Source organism: Lemur catta, chromosome 14 (genome assembly GCF_020740605.2).
Source record: "Lemur catta isolate mLemCat1 chromosome 14, mLemCat1.pri, whole genome shotgun sequence".
NCBI lineage: Eukaryota > Metazoa > Chordata > Mammalia > Primates > Lemuridae > Lemur > Lemur catta.
Genome location: NC_059141.1, coordinates 14,039,600 through 14,053,087, shown reverse-complemented (window position 1 = coordinate 14,053,087; position 13,488 = coordinate 14,039,600). Strand labels below are relative to the sequence as shown.

General features: G+C 47.2%; 1 protein-coding gene across 6 annotated transcripts in view; it reads right to left on the bottom strand.

Moving 5' to 3' along the window:
• LOC123650458 (nebulin related anchoring protein) overlaps nt 1–13,488 on the bottom strand; it is a 62,520-nt gene that overhangs the window by 3,277 nt on the left and 45,755 nt on the right. For all 6 annotated transcript variants that reach the window (XM_045569373.1, XM_045569372.1, XM_045569377.1 and 3 more), the window contains 7 exons: nt 12,798–12,902; nt 12,365–12,472; nt 11,214–11,525; nt 5,765–5,869; nt 4,877–4,975; nt 3,460–3,564; nt 70–177 (listed from right to left, as the gene is read on the bottom strand). In XM_045569373.1, coding sequence (XP_045425329.1) covers nt 70–177; nt 3,460–3,564; nt 4,877–4,975; nt 5,765–5,869; nt 11,214–11,525; nt 12,365–12,472; nt 12,798–12,902 — 942 coding nt within the window. The remainder of the gene's footprint in view (nt 1–69; nt 178–3,459; nt 3,565–4,876; nt 4,976–5,764; nt 5,870–11,213; nt 11,526–12,364; nt 12,473–12,797; nt 12,903–13,488) is intronic.

Sequence of the window (13,488 nt, the reverse complement as noted above, 5' to 3'; positions counted from 1 at the left end):
GCCTTTCAGCAGAACTGGGAAAACCAGAGTAAAACCTGTCAGTGATGAAGGGAAAGCGTGTGGCCTTACGTCACTGGCGATCTCCCTGGACGCCCGGGCAGTCTGGAACGGGATGGCATCCAGCCTGAAGTCGTAACTGCCAGCCCGGGTCTGCTCCCAAGAGTTCCTGTAGACATTCTAGATTGGGAAAACAAAAACATGAGTAAGCAGAGTCACGCCACTGTCTTGCGTGCTGCTGGTTCTCAGGAGTGGGTCCTAAGCATGTGCACCCTTTGCTTTGTTGGTTCCCAGGATGGCAGAGCCCATCCTGGGGACTCCCCAGCTCTGGGATTGGCAGGCTGGCCACAAACGGCTTCAGCTCTGAGCCCCCGACCCGACTGCGAGGCCCTGCTCCCGTGGGGCTAGAGGTCAGTGGGTCTGGCTCATTTGCTACTCCCCTGCCCACTCCTTCCTGCTCTGCATCCGCTTTCAGTGCCTCTGACTGGCAGCCTCTAGATGCCAGAACTCAAACTTCCAGAATCCAGTTTCTTCCCATATGCTGCAAGTGCTGTTCCTTGGGTCTTGGCACCCACGTGTTCATTAGCTCCACTGACTTCCGGGGGTGCCCCAGCCTGGCTTTGATGTCGCGCCCCACACCATCACTCTGAGGCATGCTGCATCTCACACACACCCCTGGTGCCTGCACGAAGGGAAGAGCCTTCACCTGAATTAAATTTATTGTCAAGAACCTGACCGAGCACCTGACCCATGTGTTTCATATCTTCCTCTTTCATTTTTTTCCCTTTTCAAGTTGTTCTCACACGCCCTCTGGGAGTCTGTAATCATATCCTCTTAGTCCTCAGGTAGACCCACATCACCGATAGAGGCATCAAAATCTTCTGTGCCTTCATGTAGCTAATATTTTTTTCAAGATAAGGGAATGGCTCCATAAAAGGAGTCATCTGGAGCTCCCAGTGGAGGGCCATGCTTTATTCCACCACAGAGAAGGGCGACAGCAGGAGAGGCACATCACCAACAGATGACAAAGTGACAGCCCCAGACCGTGTCGGTCGCTCACGCGTTCCGCGAGCTACAGCAGGTCAGGGGGGCCTTAAGAACCTTACTTTTGTCTCCTGGAAACGGAGGTCAAGGCTGGCGTTCTGTTCTACGGGGGACTGGGGGCGCTAAGCAAAGGGGGAGTGGCAGATGAAAGGCAAAGGGCTCCACCCCATCCCACAACTGGGCCTGGAACCAGAGAGGACCGTGAAGTGCTTGGGCCAAGCATGGCGGACCTCATCCTTCCCATGCACTGCGGGTCACCGTCACCTCCATCACAGCCTCCAGCCCCAGCACCCAGCACCACAAAGCATGAGCCATGCCCCTGGGTTCTGCCGAAAACACAGACACATTAACTGCTGGGATAATCACCTAATTGACACATCACAAACAAGAGCCAAGATGATTAGATTTACTGGGTCACTGTTGACTTTAGCAGCTGGGACCGAAAGACAAGTAGGGGGCAGGAACGCTCAGATAACGACAGCACAACAATCCCCCATAGCGTTACGCTTTCTAGTGTGGCAGCCCCACAAGTATCAGAATAGCAGATGGAGTCCAAACCCTTATCCCTCTCTCTAAGGGGGATTTGGGTCCTTCCTCATAGGAGCCTCCACACCAGATGTGGGCCAGGTATCGACATCAAACTTTACCCAACATCAAACTCCAGCATCACCCTGCTTAGGTGTCCAACACCCCCCACCTTCCGCGTCTCTGTAAATAGGGGTCAACTAGAAAGCATGGCCCAAATTGGGGGTCTCCCGATGTGCTGGCTTCCTTCTCCTGGCAACTTCTCCCTGTATACTGTTTGCTGGATTGTGGTCTCTTCTTCCCCGAGTTTTTTTTATTCTGTTGAGGTTTTTGCCTTGCCACTGGGAGTCTTTAGATTCCGTAGGCTCTTTGATTTGGAACCCTGGGCGTTCCACTTCTTTATCACAGTGGGCACAGTTTTGTCCTCGTCCTCACACATTAGAGTCATTTGATTTTTAGTTATTTCGGCTGCCTTACACATCTCAATGGCTTTCTTTGCCCAGGAAGGTCACTTTCCCTCCACATCTTCCTCGCAGAGCACTTGATCCAATTGTGCGTGTTCTACACGCCCCCAAAAAAGTGCTCTTTCAAAAGAGGTCCACGAGTTCTCCATATCCGCATACCCTGGTGGCTAATTTCAGCTCCAGGACTCTGCAGATGGGCGTCCCTTGTGAGAGGGAAGATGCCTCTCTCACCAACCCGGGGTGGCTGTCCTCCTTACCCTGGGCCCCAGGTAGACTGGCAGTTTTATTCCAGTTTCCACAGCCATGGGCCTCCAGTAGTTCCTCAAATGGAGGCCTGGCCTCCCCCCATCCTGGAAGCATTAATGAGATGGATGTTTTGTACAAGCTCTGCCGAGGGGGAGGTCCTGCTTCCCCAGATGAAGGTCAGCCCACCGGAGCTGCTGTTCTAAAATTATCCCTTGCACATCCCTCAAAAGCATCAAATGGTCATAATAACTCATATTTACAAAGCACCATCGCATTCACTGCATGGGATCCCACAGGGCTTTACAAATGCAACAAACTAATACACACGCTAACTAGAAGGCGCCTCTCGCCAACCCCTGTGAGGCAGCCACCTCTGGGGTGAGCGGCAGCAGCTGTTGATCTGCACGGAGCCCCAGGACACAATGGCCAGGCCAGGGAGGGAAGAATGGCTGGACTCTGGGAGGCCCCACACTGCCCCAGGCCGACACACTCGGCCTGTGTTATTCTGATCTGACAGTGTCTTTTGATTCTGCCGCCTCTCTACCTGTTATCCGAGGATCACAGCTTCACTGGCAGAGCGGCCGCCTATTCTATTACAACCAGGGGCCTCCAACCCCTGCTAACAACAAGCCTGGGTTTAGGAAACAGCATCTTGGTTATGCACGCAAAGGGCACACATCCAGGGGAAACTAAAGTGTTGAAGGCCACAGTCCCATGCACAAAAGAGCGAGCTGCATTTGGACAGGATGGACTCCAATCACAGCATCTTTCCAAACTGTCACAGCACCACTCCGTCTCTACAGTTATGCTCCTCTGAATGGCTGAGGAGAGGGCCCAGGAAACAAATAGAGCAGGTGTCTACACCCGCCAGGTAAGGGGGACCACCCCTGATTGTTACTCAGCACACAACTGAGGTCTTTGGAGCCATGCCCAGAGTCATAATTTTACAGCTGGAAGGAATATCAATTTAGCTCAGCCTCCTTCCCATTTTACAGGTGAAAAAACTGAGTCCCAGTGAGGAAAGTGACTGAAAGTCACACACGCAGTTTGTCTCACTCTCAGTCCAGTGTTCTTTCTGTTCCAAGTCCTCCTTCCTAGGACTTTTAAACAAACAAAGTCCATGCTGGGCACAGATAATTTGACAAAAATAGACACACAGCATATGAACCACTGGTTCACTTACATCACTCAGATGCAGCGCGTTGAGGCGGGCTCGGGCGAAATCGGGGTGGTCGGGGATCACGGTGTATCTGTGCAGGGATTCAGCGTCCCCTGACCTATACAGGCGCTGTGGATAAGACAAGCTCCTGGTAAGTGCAGAACTGCACTTGCTGAAACCACAGGGGGAAAAGCTGATTCCTTCTTGCCCCTCCCATCCAAGTGCCCACCGGATGGGGCAGAACCCAGCCCTGCCCACGGAGAATATCCCTCCAGAACCCACTGTTCGATGGAGGGTGCCCTTGTAGCCAAGGTCAGATGGGGGGCTGGTTTTAAATAGTCCCTATTAAGAATATTCATCAAGATCTGCTCCACAAACCAACATTGTAGTCAGTCATACCTGTGTGTTTTACAAAGTATAAGTATAGATATTTCAGAGAATCTTTGCAACTGAGCATTGGACATGCTTTTTACTAATAATGAGATATAGCCTCAATGCCTTTGTTGTTTAGCATTAATAGTAATAATATTAATAATAATGGTGATAATAATAATACACATAGCTAATAAGTCCTTTTTATTATAAAATGCCTTAATATGTGTTCGAGAAATTAAAATTTTCATAGTCTACCTCGGTCCCAGGAAGACACAATTTTAAAACTCAAATTTTATCTTGACTGCTACTTTTAGAGCAGCAATTTAAGAAGTGCAAACAATTTTAGGAAATGTTTGCATCTCAACTATTTTTAGAGATGAAACTAGAATATTTCGATCCATTCCCAAATTAAATTTGGGCTTTGCAAACGTGAAGTGGTCAGTATGGCATTCGGGCTTTCTGTGAGGATGGAACAGTTTTGTCACTGTACGTGCAGAATTGAATCCCTTGACAATTTCAGGGGAAAAAATATTTAACTTCCTATTCCTTGAAATAGATACAGGTGAGAGGAAATGGGGCTAAATTACACAAAGAGGAAAAGCAGACAGAAGCTTTGAGTATAGCTGGGTTTTTTTCTAACTGGGTTATATTAAGCTTTTAATCCCATTGCTGTCTATCAGCAAGTAAGATGCATCTGATCTAGCGTTTGGTAAAGGTTCATCAATAATACTGGGTATTATTATCATTGTGATTATGAATTGAACCATAATAAGGAACATTTATTGAGGACTTACTATGTTCCAGGTACTTGCTAAAGAATTGCTTTTATTTTGTTTAATCCTTATTTAATTCCATTAATCTTAAGAAATGATTGCTGTCATTATCTGCCCCCTGCCATGTCCTTCAGATAAAGGAACCAAGGTTATAAGGGATTAGGTAACGGGCCCAAGATCATCCAGGCAGCAGACAGAAGGTTTGCACCCACGTCTGTCCAGAGCCCGTGTCCTTAGGCACTGACCACTGAGCAGCAGCGCACACCTGAGGTGAATGACGAGAAAGGACCCACCTCATTGCAGTGCATGTAGCTGTTCTTGGCGTGAACCAGGTCTGGGGAGTCAACTACCGTGGTGAACTTGATACTGTCTGGTTTTTTACGGTATTTGGTCTGTAAGAGAAAGACAAAGATTCCCACAAAATACAGTCAAACATCATGCATTTTTCTGGATGCAGTTTCACCCTGCCTCCTTCGTACCAAACGTGCCATTGACATTGTTGGAAAACAAGTCTTCCTCCTTGCTGGGCTCCTAACAATCGAGAGGATGGAAAAGATCCAAGCTGCCTCTGTGACAAGGAACAGTTTATAGGTATTTACTCTCTTGAAGAAAGAGGCTACAGAATACCATGGCCCCTTACAACAAAGGAATTCAGTAAAGGACAGGATTTAGCATCCATGTGGCTCTGCTCTGACCCTGTCCAAATACGTTCGGTTATTAAGACACCGAGCAAGGCAGTGTCACCCTCAAGGACAGGCCAGGGCAGGGATCCCCAGGTGGTCAGTACGGCAGACAGTCCAGTTAATGTAACTACCCGTGTACCTTCCAATACCTGAAATCAGATAACCCCTGGACATTGGACACTGTCAGTAAATTCAGTGGGTGGGTGCCAATTCTTCCCCCCTCAAGGAAAATAACAGGCCAGTTTAGAACATAACTGTACATAATGTGTTTGTTGAGAACTTTACGAATACAGCATGCATTAAGTTCCCCAGCAGTGAATTCATCTGGATGGAAATTTCATTCTGTTTCGAGATGTGGCTGCAACTGGCCCCACAAAACACTGGGAGTCCTGTGGCCATGGGGCCCTCTTGGGAGCTCCACGCCCCAAACAGGCTCCCTCTCTGAAAGCAGATGCTAGGTTGCCCTTGTCAGTCCTGGAGGGGACAGGCTGATGGTACCTCGCTGATGAGTTCTCCAGCCTTCTTTGCACTCTCCATCTGTGGGGATCTCAGCGCCAGCCACCCTACGCCCTTCATGCCGATCAGGTCTGACTTGTAGCGCAACTGCAGAAAGAACATCACGGGCTTTTATCAGATAATGCCTAAGACTACGAGGGCATTTCAAGAAGATCCTTGATTTGTGACAGCATTTGGAATGAGGCTCCATCACGACATTTCACCATCTCCATTGGAAGCTCACTCTGCATGTCTTCAAGTCAAATGGTTTGAATTTGTGTGTTCCACCAGGAATTAAATAATGGATCACGCACAAGATACAAGAAGGCTCCACCAGTGAATTGGCAGGATTTGGAGCAGAAAGTAAGAACCTGTGCAAATGATCACTTAAAGAGAGAGCTGAGAGGCATGCTCACATCCAAGCATCAGCTGGGATTGTTTTGTTTCTTTCTGCCAGGGAGGCAATTGACCGCCTGCCCAAATAAAAACATTCTACACACTGTTCAGCTGATAAAAGGCTTTGAGCTCTGGATCCAACCTGCGGTGGCGCTGAGCAAACCACTTTACCAAAAATGTGACTCAGTTTCTCTTTGTGTTACGTGAAGGTCATAACAACCCCTCTGTTCTCATGAAAACACCTGAGTGCTCAGGGAGGGACAAGAGCCACCCTTTAAGTTAGATGTTTGCTCTTGTGGTAGTGGGAGCAGAGGAGGTCCGAGTTAGTGACTACAGGGCTTAGCTAATAGTGAGTAAGCCATTTTCATCTTTTCATGCTTCAGTTTACCTCTTCCTCCTCATAATCATTGTGATGATTTGCTTATGTTGCAAAAATAGGCTAAGCCTTGTTGTCCTTCCTCATTTTAAGGACTCAGATTAGGCTACAGCCTCATTCCTGGGAGACAACAATAAATGGTGCTTTAAGACACGATCAGGAGCCTCCTCAAACGTTCTGTGTGATTACCATTCCCTGATCTGCCCACCGTTACCTGCAATGAGACAGTCGCCTGAATGCTTTGCTTCTCCTCTTTATGGAAATTAGGCATTTTTAAAGGTGGAAAAAAGCCTCTCTAAGGAAATCTAAAATTTGGATCTAAATGAAGTTGATGGCATTTCTCTAATTTAGATATAAGCTATGCGGTAACGCAAAATATCACTCCAGAAATCAGCCTCTCGGCTTTTTTAGTTTCCTTTCATTTCAGGATTCACAGCATTCCTCACAGCTGGCCTCAAAGAGGGTCCGTTTCTGATCTACTGTCTGCTTGTTAATGCCCCTGTGCAAATTCGACTCTGCTTTCCAACTGGCGAAGGGAGACATCACTCAGGCTTGGGAGCAGGTTTCAAAACCCCATGTCAGTAAGATTGCTTTTTATACCGCGATCTTTCAGTCTACACTGGCAAAGCTTTTGCCTTGCACTCTGATAAAGAACAGAGAAAATTGGATAAATTTCTAAGTTGGAGAGAATAATCCTACAGGGCCTCTTCACAGCCGGGCCTTGCTCCTTTCATAAGCGAGATGAAGTGGGGAGCGCGCTTTCAACTTGCCTTTTGTTGAGCTGAACAGTACGATCCCAGGTAAGTCAGAAAGCAAGATGCAGGTTCCTCAAAGATCTGACTGTGCCTCAGACTCTCTTATAAATGGATCATCTATTGATATCTCAGCTCCCAGCCCAGCTTTGACTATTCACGCAGACCCTAAAAACAACACATCTGCCCCAGACTCCACAATAAAAGAGGGGGAGAGGGGAGAGGAGTCGAGAAGAATCTGCTACCCAAAGGTGGTTTCAAGAATTCTAAGATAATGAGAGACCATCCCTAGCTGCCCGACTGAATCTGGCTTCCCCAAATGGCAGCCTTGTTCTTTCCCTTCACACGTCCTAAGGTCTGGAAGTCACCTTCTGATTCCCACGTGAAGTTTCCTGGCACCGCCATTTTGGAGCCCCGTGTTGCAAATGCAGGAGTCGCAGCCTTCACTGCCTGAGCTCTAACACAGCAGGAAGATGCAAACAATTGCACCCAGGAGGTACCCGGGAAAAGAATATCTTTCTCATGTTAATAAGAAAAACTATAATCACTACCTTGTGCAGGGTGGGGTTTGCTTTGGACCCACTGTTTCATTCAGTCCTCATACCATCCTGCAAAGGAGAGGTTATTCTCACCCCCAAAACAATTTCAAATGATTGTTGAGACTCTCAGAAGAGCCATCAGCTGCAATGCTGTGGGTGAAGCCATACCTGAAGTCAGTAAGATGCAGGCGCCAAAGTACCTGGGTTCATAATCCGGCCACCTGGAGAAGCCAAAGAGACTGACCCAAGAGTCAGGAGACAAGAGCTGGAAGCCCCACATTGCCTCTTACTAAACTGCATGGTCTTGAGCATGACATTTCCCCACCAGCTTGTGGCCTTGGGCAAGCCATCTATATAAATAGGAGTAATTCTAATACCTACCTAGATATTACATGAGGTAGTTTTCACAAAATATTTACACTAATGACTGGCCTGGGGTTAGTGTCTTGTAAATTTTAGCTACTGTTACTGTTGTTGCTGTTATTTCTGATGAGGAAACTGAAGCCCAGAGAGTTTAAGGAGTCTGCCTAAGGTCACATGGCTGTAAACTGTCCCTACTACAGTTCCTGCATGTGCCTTTGAGGACTCCCTGCAGTCCCAGTGTGAGACCATGGAGGAGAATGGAGTATCAGACTTGGAAAGCACCTAGAGGTGATGGAACTAGCACCTGGCCCAACAGACACTGCCTGAGGGTGCGGGCAGTCAGCTCCAGGTGAGCAACTCTTGGCAGGAGAAGCAGCTTGAAGGCCAGGGCTGCTCAGGTGAACTGCAAGCATTTGTTTTCTTTTCTATGTAACATATCCACGTGAAATTGGGTTTTTGATTGTGGCTGCAATAAAGCTGAGGTCTCAGAATCAGCTTAACATTTTGGGGTCTACTGTTCATGGTCTATTGAAATCCAGGCTCCCAAATTAACCAGTTCATTTTTTAAAAACAATGTATACAGTATATGGGAATTTAAAATGTAAGCAATAACTTCTTAGCATTCAAAGATTTTAAGACATATCCTGCTTTTAAAATGTCAGTAGAAGATCGCCAACTCCAGTTTCTCGAAAAGGACTCTCCTTTTTAGATTATGTTCTCTCTACTTTTTTTAGTGTTAAAATCTCCTTTCTTTTCAGAAATAACTGACATAAATGGTGGCTTGAGGTGGTGGTTAGTTTTTTTCTTTTTTGTCACTTAGTAAAATAAAATCTGACATTATGTTGATCCCACCATTTAAAAAAAACATTTTCCCGTGAATTTCAAAAGTCTGAGATCAGGGATGAAATCGAACCTCTTTGCTTTTCCGACTGAGAGATGGAGGCCCAGAAAGTGAATTGATCACTCAGGCAGTAAGGGACAAAGCTGAGCTTCCTACCCACATCTGACTCCCACCTCTACCTCCTTTACCCCTCCCAGGTGGCCTCTGTATCTTCCTCAGGGCTCTGTCTTATCCCAGAAGGTTTCTCTTCTCCCAAGAAAATAGACCATTGACAAGAGGGTCCCTGGTTGGGCACCAGAGCGTCCTGCTGTGACCTGTTCCTGGGGAGGCCTCAGAGTCACCGTCCAGCGAGTGGCGGGACTTTGCAGGTGGAACTTGGGCTGGCACTAAGTTCAGCAACTAAACCCCTAATGTGGGGCTCTGACGAACTCACCCTACTCTACTCTACTTGATGTGATATTGTAGTTCTAACAAATCATGGTTAATAATTAAATGATAATTAAATTTTTAAATAATAAAATCATTGTTATGATAATTAACAATCAATCATGGGTTTATAATACTTCACTTATCGCCATATATAATTAAACTAAAAGTAGTCATTGCCCTGAGGGCAACCAGAATTGGGAGGGTTGGTGCAGGAAACGTATTCCAACAGCTAATACTTAATCTAGAGTTTCTATGGACAAGCCATCGTGCTAAGTGCTTCATATAAACCAGTTCTCAACTGAGAACTAGATTCAGCCTGGTGTAATTTTTTTCCCCGAGGGACATTTGGCAACATCTGAAGGCATTTTTGGTTGTCACACTGGGGGGTGCTATGGACACCGAGAGGATAGAGACCAGGGGTGTTGCTACATATCCTGCAACGTTCGGGACAGGCTCTCACAACAAGGAACTACCCTGCCTAAAATGTCAAGGGTGCAGAAGGGGAGAAACTCTGCCATAGACGCTAGGTTATGTTCTAAAATGAGAGCACCTTCCTCCTGGGGTTGCTGCGGGGCCTAGAGAGACCATGTGAGGCACGGTGCCTGCTACACCATGCGTCCTGCCTCACTGTGCACCACAATCCGTCCCATGTCCCACATCATCGTTACCAAGTCTGAGGCTTGGGAAGGGTGTGGACTAGTCCAAGTTCACCCAGCCAATGGAAAAGCTGGGATTTGAATCCCAGGAGTCTGGCTCCAGAACCTCCCCCATGACGTGGGCGGGGCTGGGGCTCCCGCCTGGTGTCCTTGCTGGGGGCGGGCCCTCCCCTTTGTGGGCCTCAGGGTCTACACCTGCACTACGAGGGGTGTGCCTCCCCTGCTCTGAGCCGCCTCCAGGACAGCAGGATGGGTAAGAGTGTGGGTTCTGGAGCCAGCCCTGCCTCTGCACCTCCCATGTGACCTCGTCCCTAAAATAGGAGTAACAGCTGTTCCCACCTCAGAGCGCTGCAGCGAGGATACAAGCAAAGGTGAGTGTCAGTCCCGGTTATATTACTCTTGTCGTATCATCACCTCCATCCTTACTGTGCACAGCCCAGACCCTGTTCTCTCTCTGACCACGTCCCCTGTGACACCCCCCAACACACTCACTCACTCACTTGCTTCAGTCTGGCCTCAAACATGCCATGGCTGCTCCTGCTAAGGGCCTTGGCCTTTCAACTTGCTATTCTACTTGCCTGGACTGCTCTATCTGCTTCTCTCTTTTCCCTTAGGCTTTTGCTCAAATGTCACCTTTTCAATGAGAACTCCCCATGCGCCCTATGTTAAATGGCACGTGTGCATGTACACACATGCATGCCGCACACACACACACTCGCTCCTACCTCATTTCCCTGCTCTATTAGTCTCCATAGCATGTATCCCCACTTGCCATACTATATATTTTACTTATTTATCACGGTTTATCTCCCTCCAGTATAATGGAAGTTTCATGAGTATAGTTGTTTTTGGCTCTTTTGTTGACTGCTGTATTCCCAGGGCCTAGCATGGTGCCTGGCACATAGTAGGTGCTCAGTAAATATTTGTTGAATGATTGGATGAGTGTTTCCAGTCTAGATGACATAAACTGCGCAAGTCATCGTTTGAGGGGTGGGTAGGGAGGGGAGGGTACAGAAGGCTAAGGAAGAACAGAGATTTATGCCCAGGCTTGGTGGGAGGAGGAAGGTCGGGGCTGGTTTGCCTTCCACAAAGCCCCCTACCTCACTCTGCAGGGCGTGGGCTTTCTTGGCCCAGGCCATCTTCAGGTCCTCGGGCAGCGCCGTGAACTCGTGGCACTGTGTCCTGTAGTCGTAGTCACTGGCCAGGGCCTGGGCCTTCCTGGCGTGGACCAGGTGCACCATGTCCATGGGTAGGTGGCACTGGGCTTGGCTGCTGGCCGCCTCCCTCTTGTACTGATGTTCGCTTTGCAGCTGGCCCATCCGCCGGCAGTGCTGGAGCCGGGGGTCGTCACTTACACTCTGGACCCCAATGAGCTTCCCTCGCTCCTTCACAAAGTCATGTCTGTAGAGAAACTGGAAGGGAAGACCCGCCAGTCAAATTCCATCTGTGCATTTTCATTGCAGACCCTAGAAAAATCACCTGTTCTTATGCTAGGAGGGGATGATTATAAGAAAAACCACAGAGGGGTTGGCCTCAGAGCGTGCCTTCCTCCCTGGGGGATGAACAATTAAAACGTCGCTCTATTTTTCCCATCTAATTAAAATCAGATCCTCAGAACCAAAGCAAAGGCCCCACTCCCCTTACGTGTCCTATGGCCAAAAGGAATTTATCAAAAAGGGTAAAAGAGAAACTTGTGCTTTATCCATTAGCACTTGGCAAAACATTAAACCCAGAAGACAGGATCCATTTATTTGAAGTCCACATTCTCTGTGATTTGTTTGTGGGAAAGAAAAAGTCACCTTCATGTCCCAAAGCTACGGACGTTATCAACAGAGTGGCTGAAACACAGCTGGCAAATCCTGACACCAACGCATGAAACTACAGAGAGCCAAGAGAGAGCTGCGTTCCAGCTGCATCGTTATTTCTAGCGCGAGTTCTCCTGATTCTGGGTGCGGTTAGAAAACAGGCAGTTCATGCATTATGGGGAAACCATTGCCTAGATGTTGCAATTAGAAATACATTGTAATCTTCCTGCTGGAGACCTATGCCTGAATTTAGCTTCTGATTAACGGAGCCTTTCTTTCCCAACCTCCGCCAAAGAATCTCATTCATAACTAATATATTCTGCAGGTGACATCCTGTCTCACATGGTTATAGATTTGCTTTAATTCGGGAAAACCAGCCATAGACATTGTTTTACATGAAGTTAACAGAAATTAAGCAAGACGGAAGGTCATAGCATTCAACTCACATCACTGGCTATATCTCCAGAGGCCCGGGCAGCCTGGAAGGGGAGAGCCTCTATTGTCAGCTTATACCCTTGAGCACGAAGATTATGCCAAGATTCCTTGTATTTTGCCTAAAGTGGGAACACATGTAAATTTCCTTTAAAAAAATCATATGGATCAATGAACAAAGGTTACCCCTTTCATTTGCATCATAGTGTTCCAGAACTGATTTCTATTTGGTGGAGAAAATCTCATTCACACACACCCTGTAGTAGGCTCTGAGTACACATATGTACTCACAGTTGTAAGAAGGTATATTTAACATGGGCATCTAAAAAAATACACATTTGTAAAAGTTTCTCTGAAGGCCAGAAAGGTCACTGTTAGATCACTTCACAGATGCAGAGAGACATGGCTTTGGAGCACGCTTGAACTTAAGCAGAAACAAAGGCTTACGTCACTCAGATTGGCTGCGTTCGCTTTTGCTCGGATGAACTCGGGCAGGCCCAGAGTCATTGTGTATTGGTGTCTTGCATCCTCTCCAGCTGCTTTATAGAGACGCTGGGCGAAAAAGAAAAAATATATATATATTTATGTAGCAAGAAGATGAGTGCTGTGTATTTCCACAGTGCTGGAAGTCCCTCATTTGCATCTGGGGAAACATGATAGTAAAAGGCTGTTCGTTGTGTCATGGATAAACCTTCAGTCTTAGAGAAGATGTTTCTTTCAATAAAGACAGTCTTTCATGAGTCAAATTAAGTGACATAAAGGAATATGTGAGGAATTGAAATGTACTTTGCTGAATAATAGGCAAAGGAATGAAAAATAAATTTGAGAATACTATTGAGGTTCTTTCCATTGTGGACTTTTTCCTCGAGGACACAGCACAAAGATAACACTAAGACCCGGGAAATTTAGGAAAATCTCTGGTCTGCATCCTTTACTAAAGCCCTGGGGTCCTTTCCACTGGCAAATTCACACCAGTGCTGCTCAGGATGGCCTCACCCAGTACAAACACGTCCATTCTCATGATCAGAAATGAGTCTGCGGTTGTTGAATTTTCCAAGGTCAGAGGTCATAAAAAGCATTGTTACCCCGCAGCACCCAGCTCACAAAGTAGTCAAGAAAGGTTAAAGAGGAATTTAAA